Below are 26379 nucleotides of genomic sequence, written 5' to 3'. Positions count from 1 at the left end.
AAGAGCAATGACAGACTTTAGAAGGTCATGTTCAAAGTTCACACAGAGTCAGTGAGATGGAATGAGACTCAAAGGTCTCTCACAGAAGACAACAAAATACAATGTTACATTAAGGACTCAAACACACACTCATGATGACACTTTATTGTCACGGGAACAACAGTGTAATATGTACCATAATTGAATCATTTTCATCCCCAAACAGCTCACAAGGAGACAGTGATAGTTAAAGCCTCAACTAAAAAGACGGGTATAATAAATGAAACAGCATAAAACTTTATACTAAATGATTTAAACAGTTCGTTGTTCATTTGTAACAAACGGATAGGGGTGAAATGAAAACAACCTATTAGCTAAACCCAAACTGTCTATATTGTATACTGTGTTCGTAGGCTTTATATACATGTATCACACAGCAAGTCAGACAAGAAGGGTAGTGAAAGAAATTATTTACATCAACCAGTAGTTCATAATGGAAACTCACATTCATTGTCATCTTCACTACATAGCGATATACTGTACAGGCCTGCATGGAAACTGCAGCTATCTTTATACAGTTTAATACACCAGCCAACACGTCTTTGGCATATTTGATAATTCGCAAATACAAATCTAAGTACTTTCAGCTCCGTTTAACATTTAATAAAAAAGTAAACATGAAATTGGCCTTATTGTGCGTGATCAATAGTGTGTAATCAAATTGTAAACAAATTGTGTTCTTCTCAGCAAAATGTAACAACTTGCCTTTGAAATTACATTGTTTTTATTTTTAACGGCATCCCCCCAGTAACATTGTGGTTCTACTTATGCAAGTAACTCCACTTTTAACAATCCAATCAATTACAGATGGACAAAATCAACTCCTGCGTCACATATCTTCCTCAATAAACGTCATATTACTCAAGTAACTATGACTAAAGCAAACATCACCAATAACATTTTACTGTAACTCCATATACACAATGTGAAAATGTGAAGGCGTGCAGTTTCCATGAGGCCCGAGTGATATGCTAATTTAACATATTCTAATAAAAATATAGAACAACCTCTGAACTACAAAAGTCTTGTTGCAAATAATAAAATGATGGGTTAAGCATCACAGCATTTTGAATTTTTATCCAAACATGACTCGGAAGGGAAAGATTCGATGACGTCTGTATCTACAGTACAGACAAAAAAAACACAGACGGATAAAAGCTCTTTACAATCATCCCATGTTACCTGTCGAGTGTTCCGAAGAGAACTTCATTATGCCGCGTTCAGTTCATAGTATGAAGGCATGCACAATGTCATATTACATTTTTCACAGAAAACGAAATGCTGGACATATGCTCAGTTAGCCCAGAGAACACAACGCCACTGAAGAGTTTCTCCATTTTAGAAACAATCTGACTGTGCGATCAGAGACAACCTTAAAGTTGTTCGGCAGGAAAGCGTTTGCCAATAGCGTAAACGAATCAGATGGGCACAGATTGCGAGAGGCGTCCGAATGCAACCGTACAAATGAACAGATGAGACATTAATGGGTTGACAATCGACCAATGACAAATCCTCTTCCAACCAACTCCACATGGACACCACCACAGAAACATCTACGGCTGCGGATGCATCGCTATCCGACTCGCTTCGGGTCTCTATCCCACGCCTGAGCGGAGAACTTCAACTTCACATGTCACGGCTCATCACAATCTATTTACAGTGATTAAGGGAGTGTGTGCGCCTTTAAAGTCTTTCACAGTGTCCTTGGACAGCCTCCCTCCTTTTTCCGTCCAGTGTCTTTCGTAAGCGACAATTAAGAGCTTTTGCTTTTCATGTTCCCGCTCTCTTCTCTCCACTCTCCATCTGTTGTTGTTGTCTCTCAGGTGCAGCAGTCACGGTCGAGGTTACTCTGAGAGGAGATGAGAGAGGGGTACGGCGTCATCTTGTCGATGTTGACGTAGGTGGTGTTGAGGAGGATGTAGTGCTCTCCGCTGAAGCTGGAAAAGATGCCGGCGATGCGGGACACCAACTCTGAAAAGGTGGGGCGGCGCTCGGGTTTGGGGTGCCAGCACTCGACCATCACATTGTATCTGGGATAAAAAAACGAAATGTTAAGGACTCGCAACTGAAATGAAAAGCGTCTATGTAGAATTTTTTTGATGAGCAATATATATTTTTTTAATTTTCTGAATCATGAAGCTAGGGTGTTGTGCAAGTTTTCTGTGTGATGCTATGTGGTTATTATAGTTTTGATTTTAGTTTTATTAATATTTTAAATTTGCTTTTATATTTAGATCTTTTGTTTATATGTTTTAGCAATTTTGGCGTATGCTTTTGTCATTTTATAATTTATCTGTTCATTTTTTATGTTGCTATATAATATCAATTAATTTTAGCTTTTGTTTATTACTAATTTTAGTGCTTTAAACTTATTTCAGTTTATTTTTAAGCAACATTCCAAATTTTCCTTTTGTTAAGTTTTTCCAATAATTCTTAGGTCATTATTTGATTTGATTTCAATACATAGAGACGTTTTTCAAAGTTTTAATGTTATAACACTAAAACAACCTTGTTGGTTGCTAAGTTGTTACGTGTCAAATCTAAACAAATCTTAAATACTCTGTAAGCAATAATGATGATGGGCGGCCCTACAGGCCCTTAATTCCATTCGCACCATCTGTTTTTTTAAGACACTGGTGCCTCGAAATTTATCACCTACAGTGAAAACCATCATTTCACAACAACTTTTCATTGTTTTTCCTGCAACAGTCTGTCGAGCAGAGGCCTTCAAACCCCAGAGAAATGTGAGACTGATAGCTGGCTGTGCTCTTCATGAGGGTAGGGAGTGATGACCCACATATCTTTATTCACAGCACCACTGGCTGGTTATTAAACAGCCGTGTGTGAAGAATGTTTGGAGGTTGACTCATATCGTACAGGCGGGTTTGGGAGTCAATGTGTGTCAATCACAGGTAGTCATGCGCAGCCGAGTTGGCCGAGAGTTCTGATGACCCGCGACTGCTTCAATGAGTCTGCGGGTGGTTAACAATGGCCCTCTGTTGTACGCCCTGGTGTTGATGCCCACCCCCCCTCGGCGTGTTGTGTGTTGTACGAAGGACGCTGAAAAGTATGTGTGTGCTACTGAATGCTTACAGGGCGTCCGGACAAAACTCGGGCTGTAGCAGTCTTCGCCCTTGTAGAAGGAAGACCGTGATGTCGAAGGAGTTCACGTCGGAGTACGGCGGGGCGCCGCGGGTCATGAGTTCCCACAGCAGAACTCCAAACGACCACTGTGTGAAGAGGGAACACAATGGGTTATGAGCAAAGCAAGCAAGCACCTATCAAAACAACTGACATTTGGGTGAACTCTGGACAACATGTCAACAGTTGTTGGAGGCTGATACAAAGGGAATACGGCGTGCCAAACAGAATGGAACGCTGAACCCATAAATCTATCTAAGGGAACAGTCGGTGTTTACAGATATATTGGGAAAACCATTTCTCCAGAAAATGTGGTCAAACAGTAATATATTTTATTGGAAGGTAGGCAGGTTAGACAACAGGACAAGAGTCACGGCACACCTTGGTCACGACGTGTGTGCACATGCATGAATGATTATGTTAGGCAAGATACAAGTTAATGAACTGAAACTGACTGAATCTGACTTTTTGTTGTTGAGAAATTGAGTAATTGTTGGGCACTATAGGCACACAGGAATGTTCCATTTGATGCCTACGATGCCCACGAGGGAATAAAAACAACATCCTTCCAGACAGCCAATCAGATGTTAGGGTTAAGGTTTAGTTCTAATGTTAAAGGAACAGTTCACCCAAAATGATAATTGGACTTCTTCCTCGAGTTGTTTCAAATCTGTATACATTTCTTTGTTCTGATGACACCGAAAACATATTTGGAAGAATGCTTGTAACCAAACAGTTCTTGGCCACCATTAACTACCATAGTAGGGAAAATGACAATGGCAGTCAAAAGTGCCGCAGAATTGTTTCCTTTTCTACATTCTTCAAAATATCTTATTTTGTGTTCAACAGAACAAAGAAAGGTATAAACCTACTATGGTGGTCAATGGTGACCAATAACTGTTTGGTAACAAGCATTCTTCCAAATATCTTTCTCTGTGTTCTGATGAACAAAGACATTTATACAGATTTGGAACACTTGTGGGCAAGTAAATGAAGACAGAATTTTCATTTTTGGGTGAACTGTTCATTTAAAGTTAAGCTCTTTATAAGATTAGGGGCTTGTATCAAAAAACATTATTACTGACTTATTTCTTTCTAGTTTATAAAAAAGGTTGTGACTAGGGTTAAACCAAAATTTGGATGCGTCTCTATCAAACTGCAATGTTTTTGAAGAACAATTAAACAGGAAAAATGTTTTCACACATACAAAACTGAACGCCATCAATTAAAACAATTTATGCTGATGACTTCTTAACATTTAGGCATTTGGCAGACGCTTTCGATAGTTATCCTATACATTTTTACATAGGTATTTGCAATCCCTGGGCTCGAACCCACAACCTTGCAACGCTCTTACCACTTAGCTACAGGAAAGCTTAATAGGGAGCTACTCACCACGTCAGATTTTGCGGTAAACTTATGTGTCTGCAGGCTTTCTAATGCCATCCATTTCACGGGTAGCTTGACTCCATGCTTGTTGTGCACGCTGTAGTATTCTTTATCATACACGTCCCTTGCCAACCCGAAATCTGCCACCTTTACTGTGTAGCTCTCGTCCAGCCTGAGATGAACATCACAAACATTTTACTTGAGATGTACACACACACATAACTTGGTAGAGAAAGCGACAAACTTGAGTTGTCGAAAAACTCACATGCAGTTTCGGGCCGCAAGGTCCCTGTGTACGAACTTCTTGCTTGCGAGATACTCCATTCCTTTAGCCACCTGCAGCCCAAAACCCATCAGGTCCTTCACTGTGGGGTTCTGTGTAGGAATAAAAATCTTCATCACTCTTGTTTATTGAAAAATGAACCAAATGAAACCAAAATTTTATTTTATATAAAGAGTTTATTAGTTCAACGTCATTTGAGATGTTGGCACCACGTACATGAGACTCATTTCTGATGAAGTTGCGCAGATCCCCATGCTTCATGTAAGGCAAAACGACGAGTGGCGACCCCTCGCTGGGCAGGCAGATTCCCAGCAGCGAGAGCACGTTGGGATGGCTGAAATCCTTCATGATGATGCCTTCCTTCAGGAACTGAGATACCTCCTCAATATCTGTGATTCCTGCAAGCCGCATATAAGCTTATTGAGACGTACTCATTATTAATAAAAGCCACAGTACTGATAAGGCGAAATCTCAGCAGGTCAAAGGTCAACGTTATCGGCACCAACCCACGTCTGCTAGATTTACACGCTTGACCCAACTTGTAAAATCCATCCTGCTATACGTTCACTTGGATGGCAATAAACCTGCCAAGCTGTCAGTGAACCATTTCACCACGACATATAAATTATCCCCAACACTATCAAGTGTTTTATCACACGAGGCCTAATATTTCACCCGGGGAGGAGCGCTGGGTTTCAGAGCGGAGACTTAATCCACTGTGTCATGACCGAGCCATTACTAGCTGGATCTCCAGCTCTCTCGTTGTTTAGCTGTGCCTTCATTTAATCTCGTTGGAGGCGCTTTCACATTTCGGGAAGATTAAGCAGATGTTTAACCTTTCGCTAGGAAGAAGAGAGGCTTACGGGTAATACGAAACAAAAAGAAAAGGCCTGTGTATACGTGTTGTGTTTACAGACGAATGATCTCGCAATGATGCAACATCCCACACTACACTGAGCCGCTGTCAGTATCCTCAAAAGACTGATCTGGGAACAGCTCCAAGCGTTTAGTTGGTCGATTTGTTGTATCATTTAATCATGATGTAAAATCTGACTCCTTGTTGTGATTCCTCCCAAAATTCAATACAATAAAGCTTTTCAAAACATTGCCTGACAACATGGAACACCAGAAACATTTAAGGTCCAGTTCAGCAGCGCTTCCTGTTGAAACAAGCCTTCGTTCTCAGAGCAAATCTGAGCAAGAAAAGCAGAGCTGGGGTCATAAATCTAAAGCTCTCAGTGACGTGATTAGGGGCGTCTCTAATGTGATATGGCGGTTCTGCTCTTCATTCATCATCATCTTCATCGCAGTGTCATATTAAAACAGCCCCGTGTGTCATACGTCATGTCTCTGTATAGAGATGTTGTGTGTTTAACCGGGTTGAAACCAGTAATGTAACCAGTACAAAACCAACTGGCAATATAATAAGGTATGTCGGGAGCCAAGAGGGATCCAAAATAAAGATAAACGTTGTCTGCTAGCTTGTTTTAAAGCATCACAATTCAGGTACATTTATTTTGATTAAGTTTCAGTGTTTGTTAGGAGTTCATAAAAATGACATTAAAGCTCAAGTGTTATTTCTATTGCTCAAATAATAATAATAGCCGGCTAGCTGCAGAAACAATGAAAAGACCATTTCAAAAAGATTTTCTGATTTTCTGAATGTACTTTTTATAGGTATGTGTTTTTTCATTCTTTGAACTACTGACAATATTTCTCCCAAATAAAAGTATTGTTTCTATTTTCACATTCCCTTGCAGAAAATGCAAACTGGTCAAAATATCAGAAAATATTATTATTTTTCAGATACTGCAAAGAAAACAAGTTCATATTCACTTCAAAGCAATACAACAGCAATATTTGAACATGTATTTAGGAAGAGTTCCCAAAATTTTTTTTGCATGTCAAAATCCTTGACTTTTATCAGTTTTTTTTTAATGTTGTCAGTCTTTTACACTGCTGTTGGATGACTTTATGGAGTGTCACTCCTAAAGTTTGATTTTGTTGTAATTCAACAGACACTGGACTGGAATAGACACGATACAATCTAGAAATGGTGCTTAAATAAACAATTTGGAGTGGCCTGAATTTTTTCCCTATATAAAAATATATATTTTCTGTACAGTATATAAAATCTGTTAACACCCCCATCTGTCCTTGGTCAGCTGAACAGATAATCCCGCCCCATGACAGCTCCACCAAGTTTTCTTTCTTTGGGGAAACTAACACATATATCTTATATATAGTATTTCTGCATATCATCGTCCTTCTGATACCCTGTATCACACTCTATGTTTTTTAAAAAGAATTAACAAAGTACTTTTTAAATTATATTTTTAAATACTGTGTTGTCAGTGTTTTTTCTATTTCCTGGAAAACAGCTTATTTGGACATCCGAGGTTTCAGAAAGAAAGCAACAATATTAATCTTAGGATAGTAGAAAGTTTTCTAGCATCTAGAAAAGTTCTTAAAAGTGTGATATGAGACGTCTTAAACAGATATTATAGTTTGTTTTAGATGTAATGCAATGTGTATACATGATTTAAGGTTCAATAACGCTGTATTTTTTCACATACTGTGCATGTTTGTATCTCCTCTTTGCTCCGTCTCTCTGAAACGCGCAGATTTTTTACAAAGATCATCGCTCTGAAAAGCGAGGTGTGCTATGATTGGTCATTTAACCAGTGTGTAGTGATTGGTCGAATACTGCAATCACGTGACGGAAATGTAACGCCTCTTACCATATTTTAAACGTCAGGTTCCAAAGAAATTGTACTGACAGGTACACCCTTAGTTGCGCACCCTTATTTGGGCAATCTTAGTCAAATCATACCGGGAACTGACATAGATTTGTGGGGGTGTGGTCACACAATGCGTTTTAGTCAGGTCTGGGTGAGCATTCGCTTATTGATAGAACGCATCTTTTGTTGCCATACTTTAATTTTTGCAATTTGACGTGTCTAATACATGCGTGCAACACACCAAAGACACAGACAAACATGTATTCACGCCATATGACCCCTTTCAGTTGTAAAAAGCCTCTAAATACAACCTATGAGCCTTCTTTCACCGTCCCTTAACACCAATTCATCACTTCAACACTACGCAATGGTTTCAAACTCACGGTTTAAAGACTTGACAGCGCAATGCTGTTTCTGGCCATCTGGTTCGAGCAGGGTCCCGTGGAAAACGCATCCAAAGTGGCCTGGGCAAACAAAGACAGGAAAAGTTTAAGAGATTATTATACACATGAATCTATCAGCCTTTCTGAGTTTTAGCACTGCAGGTGCACATAACGTACAGTAGCCTTCCAAAACTGAGAACAATGGATGTTGCGAATCAATGGAGTGTGAATATGAATTCCTATTCACTGCTGCACTTGCATTTTTTTACAGTTTAGTAAGTTTAACATTAGACAGTAGAGAAGAAACAAACTCGTGGTTGGTGGGGTGTTCCGGATGCTTTTCATGTGACTGTCAGGTCTATCCCTGAAAGATGAACCAATTACAAGTATCTGGGCCGGGTGTTCTCTCTAATTAGGGCACCGAGAATAAAGGGTAAGTGAGAGTCAGGGTGTTATGTCGAAAATAATGGAGCGTGGAACGCTGTAATCTCTCTCCGGCACCGCTATCACGTCTTCCCAGATGGGAGGCGAGTCAGATTACCGGCACGGAGCCCTGAGACAGCCCAACAATGAGCCTGGAATTTAACACGAGAACAAATCACTACTCATGCCACCCCGACCACCCCAACATACTCGCACGCAAACACACACACATGCACAGTCTCTTCCTCCAGCTCTATAAATCGCTGTGTGTCATATGTGCAAACACACACATGTCGGGCTTGACTTTCCCACAGGGCTGATGGGTTTGTGTGGGGGTATACGGAGTGCGGTTTTCATCTGATCTGCAAAGTAAATACGATACGTGCGTTCACACCCACACGTCTGTGGAACAATGAGACGACGGGCAATTTAATGTTCAAATGTCCAACCTGCCGGGCTGATTGTGCCCATTTAACCTTTTCTCAGTTTAACCACGTCTGAAATCGATTCCTCCTTTATCACTAATTTCAGCTATTGGATTTCTTGTAAAGCACCTGTTTTTGAATCTTTGCTGGCACATGAGCTTGAAAGCAACATGTAACAAGAAAAACAAACTTGACTTTCTAAAAGAATGCGTGTGGTGCTTGGCAATGCGAAATCTGTATACAACTTTTTTTTCTGTGGAACACAAAAAGAAATGTCTCTGTGGTTTTATGTCCGTACAATGGACGTCAATGGGGGTCAATGTTGATTGGTTACCAACGTTTTCAAAATATCTTCTTTTGTGTTCTGCAGAAGAAAGAAAGTCAAACAGGTTTGGAATGACATGAGGGCGAGTAAATGAGATACATCACATTCTATGGGTGACTAATTCCTTTGAGGTGAGAATGTTATATGTTGCTATGTGGTTGCTAGGGAGTTCCGAGTTGCACACTGGCAAGTCAAATGCACAAATGGTGCGGGATGATATACGAGCTCAACTTTAATACTTTGGGCAAAGTTTGAATATTTCATTTGCAAAACTAGCAACGGCCATCGAGAATTTTTTTACATTAGATATTTGTGTTCCCTCACCTCTTCCGATGATCTCATTCAAATGCAGTAGCAGATCTTCTCGGGCTATGACCACATGTTGAACTTCCTTCAGCAGCTCAGGATGGAGGCTGCTCAGATCTATGGGTGCATTCGATGGCAACAGCGGAGAGGCCAAGTCCCCATCCATCGCCCCGAGCATGGGGGACAGGTCCACATGGGCGTGCGCGTACAGATGAGGTCGACATGACTCTGTCTGCGACAGAGGCAAGTTCTGGTCTGTGGGGCGACAAGGTCAAAGGTCAAAAGTCAACGACTTGTTCATTGAGGCCTGGGGTCACCTGAACAAAGCGGGGAAAGTCTGAGCCAGAGTTATTGCACCGACTACAAAGAGCGGAGGAAACTCTAAACCCGGTTGTACAGATGACAGTGGGAAAGTGAGTTTTTTTTCCATCTTTTCAACAAAGAATGAATCAGGCAAAGGAGCATGCGATCTTTTCTGTAAGGAAATAAAGAGGGTAAGATCAGAAGGTCTGTGTTTGGAGAACTGGATAAAAGTTGCCTTTCAGTGCTGATCTGGCGAACCCCCACCAGCGGTGTGTTTTGAGCAAAAGGCAGCGAAGCGTGAGAACATACCCTCAAGCAAAGTGGTTCTATAGTCCACGGACTCGTGAGAGACCATTTCATTAGTGGGACTGACACTCCTCGCGTTTGCCAACATGTCCAAGTGTGGAATGTGAGCCCGGCCGTCATACCAAACCATAGCCTTAGCTAAATCTACAACCAGAGACAGGGTGAGAGAGAGAGAGAGAGAGAGAGAGACCAAGGGGAGAAGATGTGAGAAAAAAGGGACAGATCGCTCCACCGTGAACTTCAGCAGTATTGACTCCCGCAAACAACCCGGAAACCCATTTTAGTCTGTCTACAACTATAATTCTCATTCAGTTTGTTTTTAACAAAAAACTGATCGAGCGAAAGCAAAAGCTTGATAAAAAGCATTTAAAAGGCTAATTCGCTATACATCCAATGTTGTTTTGAATAACTAGAGCGGCCACTTTAATGAAAAAGGTGATATTTGCATAATTTGTGTAAGATTTAAATGGTAAATAACTACACAAACAATCTGCAGTATTTATACACAAACTCCATCGGATAAACACATGCAGAACAACACCACATATAAACAATACAAAATAAATACAGTTACATACCATCGATGTGCTTTTTCCTCTTGATCCAAACAAAAATTCCAATCAAGAACAGTAGAAGGATGGACACGCAGATGCCTCCTGTGATCAGAATGCTGTAGTCCTGGTCTTTAGCCAACATTACTCGACCCAAGATCACAGAAGATGTGGCCTGCTTCCACTGCAAAGCACAATACACATTATTGCATATTTTGTGTTCTTGTGCTACCAAGTTTTTCCACGAAGGCACAATATATCAGCAAGTCTATATATATATCTGTAAACCATCAGATATTTAATGTGTAAGAACAGACTTTTTCATATCAAATCTGTGGCATATTTGCTTCAGATTCCAAAGTGATTACATTCGAACCTTCACCATCACAACAAACCAACACCCTCTGGGAGCTTTTGGGTTCAGAGTCACCGGTCATAAAGCAGCACGGCAAAATGAAACGCGCTTCCACTGCAGGCAGAAGGGGAAATTGGATCAGAGATAGTGCTTCTCTTATGTGGCCGAGCGTTATTGAGTTTGGGCTCAGATTAGGTTCAGCTCGCCGCATTGTGATGGGGTCAGATTAGAGCATCGTGTCACACGCACACTGTCCGTCTCTCGCTGACAGATAAGCACTTTATGCTGAGGCCGACGTTTTTTTGATCTTTGTACCAATCATATCAGTCTGTCTGGGGGCGAAAACGGTTTCTAATGTTCTTGAGCTAATGGTGACCAAAAGGAAATGTAAGAAAGCCATTTTATCAGTCGGGTCTGAAGTAAAAATGACAATATGAGGAATATTGAGGAAATGAATCATTGATATTGTTTTTATATCAAAGGTCCGTGTGGAGAGAATGTATATTTAGAAAGCAATCTGGCAACCATCAAGATCTGGCAACCCAGCCTGGCCTCTGTAGAGCCAGAGGGGTTTTCTTTATGATGCCAAGGACACCCAAATAAGACAAACCTTTTGTGAGGGATCCCCTTTCTAAAATACTTATCCATCTATATGTTTTATGTGTAAAGTAACATTTAAACTTTGTTTGATGAAGAGTAGATTATCCATTACAAAAAGACAACATATTGTTTTCGAATTTAAATAGTTGGGCTAAGAAAAAAAAACTCATCAGAAACGTGCAAATCTAAACAATTCTAAAAACTATGCATGTAGAAAAAAAGCAAATAAACGTCATTTTTTATGTTTCCTTACTTTTTCTGTGGACCCCTTGCAAACTTCTAGGGGCCCCCAGTTTAAGGCTTTTTCTGGGATCAAAAATAGCCACTTTGCTCTCAAAGTACCGGGCAGGAGCAGTAACGGTATGACTTGTTTGATTATCAAATATTATCTGGCTTCAAAGTCTCTAACGTCTCAAAGCTGGTTTGGTCTGATTCTTGGCTTAGAACATTTTTAAAGGAGTAGTTCACCTTCAAAAGGAAAATTCTGTCATCATTTACTCGCCCTCTTTTCATTTCAAACATGTTTGACTTTCTTTCTTCTGCAGAACACAAAAGAAGATATTTTGTCAACAGCCACTCATTCCCTTGCATTGGTTACAATAGAAGTGAATGGGGGGCTGTGCTGTTCTGTTACAGACCTTTTTTCAAAATATCTTCTTTTGTGCTAAAGTGAACTACTTTAAGAAAATGAATAGATAAAACTATAAAGGCATCTAAAATGATGTCTACCAAAAACAGACACTTCACAGCCTTGCTCTATTGGGTAAGCTGGCTGATGAGTGGCTCTTATAAGGGGCCAGTCTGGATTCGAGTGCTCTGAAGTGGAAGAGAGACTGTACCTCCACCTCCAGCTCATTATTGGCGGTCTGGAGCTCCATGGGCACGGTGCATTCAAGCGTGTTGCCCACCAGAGTGACGCTCTCACAGGTGCGGTTCGAAACTCTAAGCACCTCGCCGTTTTTTACCGCCTCTTGATTCACAGGAGGAACCTGCATAGGGACAACAGAGAAAACAAAGTTATGACAAATCCACGTAAAAAATCTCATTGCTTTAGAAATCTGGAAAACTTCAGGACGCCCTTGGACACGACACAGTGCCACTCACACATAATCGGACACACTACCTGACCACAAGACATAAACATTTACACTCATTAACATAATACGCCGTTCAGTCTGCGGGTTTCTGTAAATTGCCCCATGACTTAGAGGGGTATATGGTGCGTATAGATTGCATCTTTAAACTCGGCCCGCTTTGGTGTACGGAGCAGAGCAGGAGGCAATAAAGACAGCGATCACATTCCTCACATGACAGCCTGGGCTTTGCAGATTGGACACACTCCACTCCGGCACCTGTTACTATACAGTACAGGCCAGCTTGAGATTGCGAACCAACATGCGCACCACTCACATCCCTAGACGGGTTAACAGACATTCATAAAACATAAACACTCAATAATACATAAAACATATTAAGTAAATACTCGATATTAATCAGCATTATGTTTTGAAGAGTATCTGGGTGGGCTATTCAGCCTTACATGGTGTGATGACCATTCACTTTTCGTTCTATGAAAAACAAGCTGCAAAATAAATATTTTTCGGGTGAATTATTCCTTTAAGGCATTGACTTCCAAAACAGATATAAATCTCTGGGACAGAAACAAAAATACTGATTGCCGTGCTTCTCATTGTGCTATACAAGTTTCAGCACACAATCTTTGACGTTTTGATAAGAGCATCAACAGTCCTGCCAAGTGCAATTTTATTTCCCTAAAGAAGCCCTTAACTATCAAGCAGTACAACCTAAACAAACACACAGCATGGGAATAAAAGCGCATGATAGGCAGTTTAATGATAATTAAGTTAAACTGGTCCACTACAACCTATTATTGAACATACAGTGCCTTTAAATGGCCCTGACGAGTACACAATGCTCGCGTGTGTCTCTGTTTATGTGTGTCCAGTGTCCCAAGGGGACAGAGGGATTGGAAGCAAAAGTCTTGCATGGGAAGAAAAAGCTGAATCTCACACGACCCCCTCCCTTCACAACAGCTGCACTTGACTATTGAGTGGCAGTTTTAGGAAAAAGAAAAAAAACTTGTACTCGTATATTTCTTTGTTAAAAATGCTGAGTTTTCACCAGCTTCATCTGGCAAATGTAAAGGGTCTCGCCATCAATGTGTCAGAAGCTATAGTCTTCGGGGGCAGAGAACAATGTCAAAGATGAAGGGACGCAGGAGGTTCTCAATGGGAAACAAACAAAACTTCCTGTTTTGTTTCAGTATTGTTTCCTTCCAGCTTAAAAAGGAGTGTAAAGCACTGAGATCACGGTAAAAGACCGCACGCCATTAATTCACAAGTTAAGTTATGTAGCTTTTAAAGTGCGCCAGCGCCTTTGTCGCTAGTCTCGTTCTACGAGGTCATTGGAAGGCGTTCCTAGCTTTGGTTGCTCTAGTAACATTTATAAACAAACCCTGCAGTAACGGACGAGAGACGGATGATGTAAGCTCCGCTGCTTTACTCCTATTGGTAGTCGCTCATCATTTGCATAAAGTTCAAATCTCAACTTTGTCGTCGCTAGACATGCCCACTTCCTGTCGCTAACAGTTACTGTCGCTCGTGTCGCCACAAGTCGCTGGCTCTCCATTGAAATGAATGACATCGCCTCGATTTGTCGCTGGGTGATGCTGGCGGTCTGAATGGGGCTTTAGTCTACCATCATTTACAGATATAAAAGTTACATTCTTTCCATTGAGTGAAACCAAACCGAAAATAATGATGACTCAACTTATACTGCACAGATTTTCATCCAATCAAATGCTATCTAGAATGCCCTTTCCCTAATGTAACCACCAATGTGTACGAAAGTCTCGCAAGAACAGTCTTAGCTTTCCATCTTACCTTTATCTCCAGAATGCTCTTGTTGCCTCTCGGCGAAACAGTGGGCTTCTGAAACTCTTCAAACTTGGGGTCCTCCACATACAGCAGGTCGTACTGCTCGGTAGAAAATCCATCCAACACAAAGGTGATTTTGGTGGCGACTGGAGGCTGAACATTGAGGCCCTTCAAGGAGGGAGTGATGCAAAGAATATTTTGCTTTTCCTCGTCGTGGCTGCAGGTCTGGGCATAGAACACAAACACAAATTAGTCGTCGCTTCATTCACAGCTTAATGCCATAGTCAACGCTGAGACATGTTACACTTTGACGTGCTTCACTTCTCTTGTGTGGTTTATTCATTTTGCTTGTGTTTGTTAATGACATCTTTATATCCGAGTTTCATAAAAGGACCATGTTGATTTGGTTCAGACAAAAAGGCAAGATAATAACAGGACTTTACTAATATCATATCATATATCATGTTTTTAGATCGATATACATGTTTTTTTTTGCTTTTGGGCAATTCCAGCGTTATGGACGTGACATTTTGCATTATGGACGTGACATAAAAATGGTCAGAGAATGAAATTGTTACTATTATATTCAACCATCTTTTTATATTTTACTGAACCCTTGTTGATAGAGTCCAAACTTCAAAATATAAATGTTAGTCTATGAAAATAAAAACATTTAAAAAAATAATAAACATGCGTTATGGAAACACATGCGTGTTAACATATTAAAATGGAAAAAAAAATCATGGTAAGGTTGACTTTTTAACGGAATTGCCCTTTTGTAGAAGTCTATAGAGTTCCTTAGTGTGAAGTTAAAGCATAATATATTTTAGATTAGATTAGATTCAACTTTATTGTCATTACACATATACAGGTACAGTGTAACGAAATGTAGTTTAGGTCTAACCAGAAGTGCAATTAGCAAGTGCAGATATACAGTGTGAATAAATACAGAATACAATATTAGGAAAATAATTTACGTTGGGCATGTACTATGAAAATATGACAATCGGTATGTACTATGAACAATATATACAGAAGGCTATATACTGTGAACATTAATGTACAGGAGGTTATGAACAGATAACAATATAGACTATACAATAGTGCAAGTGACTTGAGTGTGCATTAGTTACAGACATTAGCTTTTAAAGTTACAGTGCAGTAGATGAGTTAATGTGGTTATTAAAGGTACGGTGCAATACATGAGTAGATGCAGATATACAGTCACAGTGCAGTAGATGAGTTAATGCAGTTATTGAAGTTATAGTGCAATAGATGAGTAGATGCAGTTTGTTATGCGATAGATGCAATAATGCAATAGATGAGTTACAGTGCAGTAGGTGAGTTAGTGCAGTTATTAAAGTTACAGTGCAGTAGATGAGTTAATGCAGTTATTAAGGTTACAGTGAAGTAGATGAGTTAATGCAGTTATGAAAGTTACAGTGCAGTAGATGAGTTAATGCAGTTATGAGAGTAGTCCATTAGTGCAAATGAGCATTCAGTGTAATGTTCCTGGTGTGCAAGTGAGCAGTATAGAGTGCAAATGATGCGTGTAAACAGTCCGGTAGAGCAGATACATGAAGTACTGGTGTGTACAGTTCCGTCATGCATGGCAGCCCTGTAGTGCAATGTAAACATTATAATAGCAGCATTAAGTTAAAGTTATGAGAGGTAGTGAAATCAGTGGGGAGCAGAGTTCAATAATGAAACAGCTCTGGGAAAAAAGCTGTTTCCTAGTCTGCTGGTTCTTGCCCGGAGGCACCTGAAGCGCCTACCGGAAGGCAGGAGAGTAAACAGTCTATGAGCGGGGTGAGAGGAGTCCTTGAGAATGCTGCGAGCTCGACGCAGACAGCGTTTCTTCTGGATGTCCTCAATGGAAGGGAGTGTAGTTCCTGTGATGCGCTGGGCTGTTTTCACCACCCGCTGCAGTGCCTTGCGCTCAGCAACAGAACAGTTCCCGTACCAGACTGTGACACAGTTGGTCAGGATGCTCTCTATCGTGCAGCGATAGAAGTTCACCAGGATAGTTGAAGACAGTTGGTTCTTCTTCAGTGTCCTCAGAAAGAAGAGACGCTGGTGAGCCTTCTTGACCAGGCATGAGGTGTTGGTGGTCCAGGACAGGTCCTCCGAAATGTGGGTCCCCAGGAACTTAAAACTGGAAACACGTTCAACAGCCGTCCCGTTAATGTGGATGGGGTCGTGTGTGCCTCCTTTCGCCTTCCTGAAGTCCACGATGATCTCCTTTGTCTTTGAAGTGTTAAGGAGCAGGTTGTTGTTTGAGCACCATGTGGCCAGGTGCCGTACCTCCTCCCTGTAAGCAGTCTCATCGTTGTTGCTGATGAGACCAATCACTGTTGTATCGTCTGCAAACTTGATGAGGGAGTTAGATCCATTCACAGGCCTGCAGTCGAGTGTGAAAAGGGAGTAGAGAAAGGGGCTCAGTACGCAGCCCTGTGGTACACCAGTGTTGAGGGTGGTTGTGGTGGAGCAGATGTTGCCTAGCCTAACAAGCTGAGGCCTGTTCGTCAGGAAATCCATAATCCAGTTGCAGGTTGTATTGTTAATGCCTAGGTTTCCAAGTTTGATGATTAGCTTGGAAGGGATTACGGTATTGAATGCAGAGCTGAAGTCTACAAACAGCATGCGTGCATAAGTGTCCTTATTGTCCAGGTGTGTGAGCACGGAGTGCAGCGCCATGGACACTGCATCATCTGTGCTCCTATTGCTACGGTAGGCAAATTGGTATGGGTCCAGTGTGGATGGTAAAGAGTCTTTTAGGTGTGACAGGACCAGCCGCTCAAAGCACTTCATAACAATGGGTGTGAGTGCTACAGGGCGGTAGTCGTTCAGGCATGTCGGGCTGGAATGTTTTGGAATGGGCACAATGGAGGTGGATTTGAAACATGCTGGAACCACTGCTTGGGCGAGGGACAGGTTGAAGATGTCCGTGAAGACCCCAGCGAGCTGCTCCGCACATGCCCGGAGTACGCGACCAGGGATGCCGTCAGGGCCAGCAGCCTTGCGCGCATTTATCCGGCTTAGTTCAGTGAAAACATCTGTGGAATTTAGTGTGATGATTGGGTGGTCGGTGGAAGGTGTGAGCCTGGTGGCGGGTTCCTTATTGTCTCTCTCAAAGCGTGCATAAAAGTCATTAAGCTCGTTTAGAAAGGCAGCATCTGTGGTTATGGGGATGGAGTGGTTGGGTTTATAGTCACTAATGGCCTGGATGCCCTGCCACATGCGTCGAGGGTCAGAATTGGTAAAATGCTCCTCTAGCTTCAACTTGTAGCAGTGCTTGGCCTTTTTGATGCCCCTCTTCAGATTTGCCCTGGAAGTACTATAGGCCTGTGCATCACCTGATCTGAAGGCGGTGTTGCGTGCTTTCAACAGGAGGCGCACTTCCTTGTTCATCCATGGCTTCTGATTAGGGTATATGGTGATCTGCTTTTGAGTTGTGACACTATCAATGGTGGTATTGATGTAGTCCAATACAGAGGAGGTGTAGCTGTCTATATCCGTGTGAGAGCCACTGGTGGCCTGAGAAGCAAACATACTCCAGTCTGTGTGTAGAAACCTTTCCTGGAGTGTGAAGTCTGCCCCCGCAGGCCACACCTTGATGGTCTTCATTGATGGCTTCACACGATTAATGAGAGGTGAATACTTGGGGGTGAGGAACAAAGAAAGGTGATCAGATTGACCCAGGTGGGGGAGGGGGGTTGCGGTGTAAGCTTCAGCCATGTTTGTATAGACATGGTCTAAAGTTTTATTTCCTCTTGTGTGGCAGGAAACATGCTGATGAAATTTAGGGAGCACTGTCTTTAAGTTTGAGTGATTAAAATCTCCCGCAACAATAAATGCAGCCTCCGGGTGAGCAGTCTGTTGTTTACTGATGGCTGCATGAAGTTCTTTCATAGCAAGCTTGGCATCAGCATCCGGTGGAATATAAGCTGCCGTTATAATGGTGGAAGTGAATTCCCGTGGCAGATAAAACGGTCTACATTTAACCATGAGAAACTCAAGGTTAGCCGAGCAGTGTCTCCCGACAATAACAGAGTTCGTGCACCAAGCTTTATTGACATAAATGCAAAGTCCACCTCCTCTTGTCTTACCGGATTCCTCTGCCGTTCTATCCGCCCGGTGTGTGTTGTAGCCCGCTAACTCAATAGCGTTGTCCGGTATGCCGCTGTGTAGCCATGTTTCCGTGAAGATTATGACATTGCAGTTCAAAAGTCTTTTGTTGTTGATGATGCGGAGTCGAATCTCATCCATTTTGTTCACTAATGATCGTACATTAGCAAGGAAAATGCTGGGTAAAGAGAGCCGGTGTGGTGTTAGCGTTAGCTTAGCTCTTAGCCCGCCGCGTTTTCCCCGCCTCTGTTTACGATCTCGACGCCGCCGGCGAGCACTTCCGCCGGGCCGTGTGGGGTGCGTAGCATCGGAGGTTTTGACGATCTCAGGGACGAGTTGAATGTTGCTGATATAACTTCCGGGAATGCGCAAACCGATATCCAAAAGCTCATGCCGGGTGTACGTTGTGAATGCACAACTGTTCTTAACGAACAGGCCCGAGATGAGCAAGAAAAACACTATATAATTGCTAAAACTGGAGAGACGCTGAGCCTCGCGATGTTCACGCGCCGCCATCTTGGTCTTATATCCAATTTATATAATATATAAAGTCATTCCGATATTTGCCTTATCAAATTTTACCTTTCAGTGTTGCGTCCTATTCAAAAGTGCTCATTTAAAGCTTGCTCTCAATGTATCCGTGCCAAAGTGCACAGTCGTGCCTTAAACAATTCTGACATTTCCAAAATATTTTGGATTTATGAAAATGAGATCCTTTGAACACCTCTAAAATGAAAATGATGTTATCTCAAATTGTGCATTGATCCAGTCAAACCAGAAGTATAACCCATCGGTTTGCGAAACATTGTGGGGGTATGTACTGTACATCTATATCTTAGGGTGGTGGAAAAGCGTTGTTTGTGAGAGGGAAGGTGTGACTCACATGAGTTATAACTCAACGGCTTCAGGAACCAGTTGTGACTACATCTTTTGGCAGCTCTTTCATGTCTATCCACGGACTATTTCCATTTAACATTAGAACACCAAAGAACCCTAATTTGCGGTTTTTCCTGCACGTCTGTCATGTGCTTGTCAAGCTGGTGTAATATGCCGTCCTCAGGTGCACTTTGCTGTCCTTAGGTGTTTAAGACAAACTACACTCTTGAAAATAAAGGTGCTACAAAAGGTTCCTCACAGCGATGATATAGAAGAACCTATTTTGCTTGACCAAAAAAACATTTAGTAAAAGAGACATGTTTGAGTTCATATTGATACCGCTTACTTTTGGATGCAGACGTACCATTTCACAAAAGTTCTCATTTAGCTTACTCGCTATTTTCATGTACAATTTCTTCACCTTGGTGTTACTGTCTTGTTAACATTTCTTGAGCAACATCCCATATGAAAAGCAAACAAGCAGCTGAACCCTTTCATTCACGTGTAAAACAACACAGAGACTGAACAGGGAATGAACTATGGAAATGCCCATGCAAATGAACACAGTTCTTGTATATTTGAATAGCGAACATCTATCTCTTTGCATATTTAGAGAAGTAAGGGGCTATCCAACGAGACTTGTCAAAAGCTTGTAAAGCACTCTGGCCTGCTGTGTAACTTGACAAACACGGCGTTTTATTGTTTAGAATGGATCAAGTATCTCAAAGGGCTTTCGGGGGGAGAGGAGGGTGGAAAACAGCTGCTAAAGAAAGCAAGCAAAGGATGATGGGAGACACTAAAAACGTTTTGATTTGGTATTTAGGGAACGAAAATCCTCAGTAGGAATTAATATGTTTTAGGTGCTGAAATAACATAGCCCTCTTATTGAAGGTTTCTCTCAATAATCTGGGTTTTTATGATAGTACTTCTTAATAGCGATAACAGAAAATAACTGCGAGCAATTAATAGGAAGTATGGACTCCTACACACCAGCATGCCATATCGGGGACCAGCATCCAAACCACAACGTGGGAAAGAATACTTAGCTAGCATGGAGATGAGAAAGCCAGGTTTGGTTTTGTTAAAATTAATCTGACATGGAAACGACTCTTTGAATCCCAAAAACAGGTGGGGTTCTTGCTAGAAACCCCAGTGTGGTGTCTGGAGAACATTAGACGGTTGTATTCGCCTATTCTCACCTCTAATACAGGACAAAGCAATACCTGAACGTGACCCTGGCTTTAACGCAGAACCTTTAAGAATTTCTAAATTGGAAGATGCCTCCAAAACAAACAAAAACCCTTCTTAGGTTCTCCACTAATGCCAACATTCAACGACAAGCTACGGCCTGCGATAAATGCTTTTCATGTCGGTGGGAAAGGCGAGATCGGCTGATCCTTGGATTAAGCAAAGATCTTAGAAATAGATATTCAAGAAAGCTCTTGAGAGTTCTTCCCCATTTTCCTGAGCCCAATGATTTGCCTCGGTTCTTAACGTCCCATTCTGGCTGCAGACATCCATGAACGATTTCAAATGGTCGCTGATGGTTAACAAGCATCCTCAGTGTCCTCAGGAAATATAAAAGCGTTCGCTGTCCACTATTCTTTCGTTTCAAGCCTGTCAGCAGCTAGACGGAGACCGCGGCCCACAAGAAACCCGAGCTACTGACCGCATTTCTGTTTCCGCCATCGGTGATCGGACTTCAACGTAATAGATGACAGCTCGACTCGGGTTACGCCGCCGTAGTCAGCGTGATTCACAAAAACGCTGACGGAAGACAGGAAGTTTTCTACCCCACCGATCTCCAATAAAAGAAGATGGAGAACAATAAGCCTTGTGTGGTTTACAATTTGGGACGGGAATATGGTCTTGACGCCCACTGTTTATAGAGAAGAATTTACAATTTAACAGCTGAGGAGTTGTAAAGATACTGTTTTATATATTAACTCATTTGTGATTGATGGATCTTTTGTTAAAAGGTGGAAATGTTTCAAATTCTTGGATATATCGTATCGTTCAAAATAACACTTTCCGCTGACAATGTGATCATTGCTTTTTTATTTAAAACAAGTATAATAAAGTAAGCATCATCAGTCTGTTTTAGGAGACTGCAAAAGGTAAAAAGATACGATCGAAAAAGAAGATGTGTGTTCAACATGTGCCTTTGTCCCGGGATACAACAGGACTTGTATGCTTAAGATTAGATAGCTTTGTTTGTATGAACCACTTCAGGATCATGCTCCACCTCCATAGAAATCAGATAAGGGCAAACTGTGTGTAAATGAGTGTTTGTCTGGTCCCACTAAGACGGAAGCGGGCACTACTTTTTATAATAAACATCGTAGGAGTTTGCCATGGTAACCAGAGGTGATAATTACATTAAACACAAATGATTTTTCCATTTTATCCTTACGAGTGCAGTTTGGAACAGTGCTTTCTTTATTTCCTAGACCTGCTTTTCAGTTCAATGGGGTTAATGATAATAACACGCCTGTGCAATGGTAGGGAGGTATTTGATGTGTCGGCATACGGTGTGAGGTTTACGGACTCACCACAGTGCAGACTTTGCCTTCCGTGGCAGCGGTGAGAACCATCTGAGGTTGGAGGGCCGAGTGGAGGTGGATCCCATTCACTGTCACCGTGCTTCCTCCGCTGCGAAAACAAACGCAACGAGGACGATTTAACATGCTGACAAATGCACATTTTTAACCGCTTCCTGTTAAACCCAAGGTAAGGGATCCTGATGAGTATATTGTCTGTTTACCATCTTCTTGTTCCATAAGCACCTTTTTTTTTAAATTGCGAGAACAGCGTGAGCAACTTGCATTCTGTAATAAGCCTAATTTACATAGAAGGGGTTTGCGCTGGAAATCAATTACTTCATAATTTGAATATGGCTGCTTTAGCGTTAAACCAGTGCCATACATACTGAGTTTTCTACATTTGGTTTCCTGTCACTAGTTGCTTAGCACATAGGAGGTGGAGATTGGCTGACCTGATGAAGGAATGCTTGGGTTGGATGCTGGAGATGTGTGGGTCCTTGTTGTAGGTGTAGCTGATTGGAGCCTCACGGATCACTCCATCAATGTTTACCTTCACTTTGTATTTGGATGGCGATGGCTGAGGTGGAGTCCGACATGTCAACATTGTGACCGATATACTGAGAAACACAAACAGAAACACGTTTTTTTCCTTCCGTATTCTGACACATTTCCAAATGAAAAGGAATTCCAAAGGAGAAAATGAGTGGGGGTGGCTTGCGTTTTTCACTGCGAATTGATAGGATGTGAAAAAACACCTGTTGCATTGATTTTGAAATGAAACCTGAAGCAGACTGACGGTCGAAGGGGAGGAGTTTAACGAATGCTCTGCCCAAGCAGTCTAATTTACGCCTATTTTGAGATCGATAGTCATTTCAGGGCGGAAGGGCATTCTCAATTTTAAATATATGATTGATAAGCTATTTACTGTAAATGCTGCAATGTTTCATGAAAAAATAAGAATTGTAATTTTTTATTTCACTGGGACTTTAATAACATTTTTATGTAAAACACAGAGAGGCTTTAGAGATGACACACGCACCTCTGTAGCACACAGGTAGCACTTCCTATTGTAACCATCTGCACGTTTCCACTATTCAGAAATGAACCCCTGATAGTTAGCATTGTTCCGCCAGACTTTGGGCCAAACTCAGGAAAGATCTCTGTGATAACTGGGTTCTGGAACAATAAAACAAGAGTTATTGCATTTTACAAGACACAGTGTCAAGGAAATAAAACTGGACCACACTGAAGTCATATCCGTCGCACCCCACAGTTCTATACATGCCAACAACAGGAAGATGTCTCAGTGACAATCATTTGTACAGTAATCCATATCCATGTATCATCTGCATGCATTTGGAGTTATGAGAAAATAAATTAAAGTGACCCCTGAGTTCCCTGAATGTTCACAAAGAATGTAATGAGTGAGCCATGTCAACGGCGTAGACATCTGAGATGGTCTGAGTTCATCTGGAAAGTCAGCGTGCAAGCCAAAGCTTTTGCGCACCTTCTGAAACTAATAACATGTCAGCCAGAGGTTGACAGAAACCTCCAATGAGTTGTGACTGTTTTTGAACCATTTGTGAGGATGCAAGCAGCATGTCTCTGGCACTGGACATCTGCACGCTTTCGTCTCCTCGCAGCTGCTGTGCGTTCATTTCTGATTCAGTGCTTTTTGCAGCCAGAAACAGCAGAGTGTCATTTCCATAAGGTCGAACTTCACAGAAGTGTGAAAAAATGGGACTGTTCTCAATGTGCATTACGAAACCTGCGGTATTGGAACGGCGACAAACGCAAAATATGCACGCCGAAATCCTTCCACTGTGAATCTGTGAAGACTCTTACCACAAATGAGAATCCGTCTTTCGAGGCCTCTTCTTTGCCACTGCGTACCCTGACCGCAGAGTCAACATTGGAAGCGCTCACATGATCCAACCCGCAGACCAACCTGGCACACAACACAAGGACATTAACATCTCCCGCCACAAAAACAGTGAACAAGGCGTGGTTGTAAATCGGTAGAGTAAGCAGGCTATTAGTCTGCACTAATTTAATGATAACCGTACTACTCGGCAGAAACTACACAGGAGCTATTCTCTAAGGGAATTTCTTCTGTCCTCTCACAATAGGATGGCTGTAGAGTGGTATGTCCGGGGCTACGTAGGCTCGTGGGTCTTGTTTGTTTATGGTACGACAGTTTTGACATGGAAGACCGGGATGCACAATAGAGCAATTTTACAAGCCAATTTAACATTCTGCAGCGTTGCAACAGGAGTGTTATGCTGAGAATGTGACCTAGCGTGTCTCTGAAGTTGTATTTACAGAGTCTGCAAGAGGATTTTTACATGTACTTGCTTAACCACACAAGATAATAAACTACCAGTTTATTAAAATTTAAACATGTAAGGTTGAGGATTAATGGCATGGCTTGTCTATTTACTTCTAACTTACAATAACATTTGTGGTAATTGTACTACTATTTGGAATTTTGTCTGACCATAACACATTTAAGATTTTACGAAACAAACTTATTGAGAATAATACAAATATCAATTCTCAACTTACCGACTATTGCTACTGTCCTTCCTTTCAAGTTTACATTCAGTTCCAGCGACAGTCACGTCGATTAGCTTGGTGTCGAAGCGGTCTTTCTTATTAAATCCAAAATTTTTGCCGCAGATTGTCACGTTAGTGTGGCCCCCAAACGGAGCAGTCAAAGGAGAAACCTAAATGACACAAGAAGTTGCGAGGTCAAATTATGGCAGTGTTTTTCTTTCAAAGTGCGCTCTCCTACTGTGTTTCTTTATGCCAAGCATTTCCTTCCAATCATGAGGTCGGTTACCATTGACAATCATTTGTTTTGTTTTTAAGGACACTCTACAGGCAGGAGGTCTTCCAGTAAATAGGGATGAAGTCAAAAAACAAGAACAAAACAACCTTCCCGTCTCCCTCTGTGCTTTAGTCTCGGGTTAAAAGTGCCCTTAAGTTGTGCCACCAGCTGTGGCCAAGAACTATGGTACTTCTGAATCCAGTGTTTGTGTAACATCAATTCTGTACTAAGATTCTTTTATCTCATAGGTTTTAAAGACAAGACATGTCTGTCAATGTATGTTATACTGTATCCCACAATCCTGCTGTTCTGTTCTGAATAAAAATGGGTTCTTATGGAAAATTTCATAATCTCCTTTGGAATTAAGCACTATCAGACCAAAATAAATTTACTCTGTGACAAAACTACCAGTTTTTAGAGTAAAGTCAGTTTGTTGTTGTTATACTTCCAGTGTAAGAAATTTAGCGGCACCTAGTGGTGAGGTTGCAAAATGCAACCAATGGCTCACCTTCCCCGCTCCCATTAAAAGCACAACAGTTGCTGACACAGGACAACGATGTAGACGCATATTCACTTCTTTGCTGAAGAAGATAACGTAATTACAAAACACGCTCTGTAGAGCAGTTTGTCCGTTTAGTACTGCTGTAGAAACAACATGGGGAATTACATGTTAAGGGGGATTTTTAGTTCTGCGTTGGACCTATGGGTCTGTTGCTTGTGTAACCAAGACAAGAGCCGAAGAAGAAGCGGTTCGTTGCAAGCGCTGTCTGAAGCAGTAATAGCGGCAGATAAACACTTTTGCAGCTTGAGTTGTCACATACAGAAGAACGCATTATTTATTTATATAATTCGTTCTGAAAAGCGTATGAGTAACCTGACACTATTAAAGACTTCTTTTACATGAAGAAAGGGGTTTCAAGCAGACCAATAACAGCGCTTTCGGTCCGCGTCACATTCTTTACATTTTTAGAGAGGTGTGCATCAGTCTAAAGAGTAAGGTACGTGTCTCTGCGTAGACTACGCCGTAGGTCCGATGCAGAAGTAAAAATCCCCTTCAGGGAGCCTGTGGTCAGTGTGGTGAATGTAGATAGAAATGGCTCATTCTAAGGTAATAAAAACAAATGCTTCATTATGAAAGGCCTGTATACACCTATGAAGCATAGTTATGTATGTTAGATTGCATTTCTGTCAATAGATCCTACAAAAAATAACACATTGGACCTTTAAACTTTTGGGGTTTTTCATACAATATCTGAGACACCTGGTTGACCTTTATTGAAAAGCAGATGCTGTTGCTTTGTAAACAGAGGACATGGCCTTGTGTCGACTCTGTTAATTATTAAGACTTCAAAGCACCATTTATCATGAGCAAAGTCATCTTACACAAATCCTAACACAGTTTAAGCCAACCTGCAGCAATGCACGGACCTGGAGGAGGTACGAAAGATAGGATGATGTTATTATCCATGCACGAGACGGCAAATAAATACTTCATATTTAGAATCAATTTTCATCTTTAAAAAATTGCAGAGATC

At 41.5% G+C, this 26379-nt stretch overlaps 1 protein-coding gene across 2 annotated transcripts in view; it reads right to left on the bottom strand.

Moving 5' to 3' along the window:
- Positions 1–129: 129 nt before the first annotated feature.
- Positions 130–26379, bottom strand: part of met (MET proto-oncogene, receptor tyrosine kinase) — a 42814-nt gene continuing 16564 nt past the window's right edge. Inside the window, exons 6-21 of one of the 2 annotated variants that reach the window (XM_056740543.1) lie at positions 24580–24740; positions 23860–23962; positions 23054–23190; positions 22467–22631; positions 22024–22123; positions 14474–14692; positions 12410–12559; positions 10643–10799; positions 10068–10208; positions 9474–9710; positions 7977–8057; positions 5069–5250; positions 4835–4944; positions 4576–4741; positions 3133–3269; positions 130–2069 (exon numbers count right to left, since the gene is read on the bottom strand). In XM_056740543.1, coding sequence (XP_056596521.1) covers positions 1859–2069; positions 3133–3269; positions 4576–4741; positions 4835–4944; positions 5069–5250; positions 7977–8057; positions 9474–9710; positions 10068–10208; positions 10643–10799; positions 12410–12559; positions 14474–14692; positions 22024–22123; positions 22467–22631; positions 23054–23190; positions 23860–23962; positions 24580–24740 — 2457 coding nt within the window. In that variant the 3' untranslated portion in view covers positions 130–1858. The remainder of the gene's footprint in view (positions 2070–3132; positions 3270–4575; positions 4742–4834; positions 4945–5068; positions 5251–7976; positions 8058–9473; positions 9711–10067; positions 10209–10642; positions 10800–12409; positions 12560–14473; positions 14693–22023; positions 22124–22466; positions 22632–23053; positions 23191–23859; positions 23963–24579; positions 24741–26379) is intronic. The other variant, XM_056740544.1, reaches the window with a different exon arrangement.

This window comes from Triplophysa dalaica, chromosome 24 (genome assembly GCF_015846415.1).
Source record: "Triplophysa dalaica isolate WHDGS20190420 chromosome 24, ASM1584641v1, whole genome shotgun sequence".
In the NCBI taxonomy this organism is placed as follows: Eukaryota; Metazoa; Chordata; class Actinopteri; order Cypriniformes; family Nemacheilidae; genus Triplophysa; species Triplophysa dalaica.
This window is presented reverse-complemented; position numbering and strand designations above follow the sequence as displayed.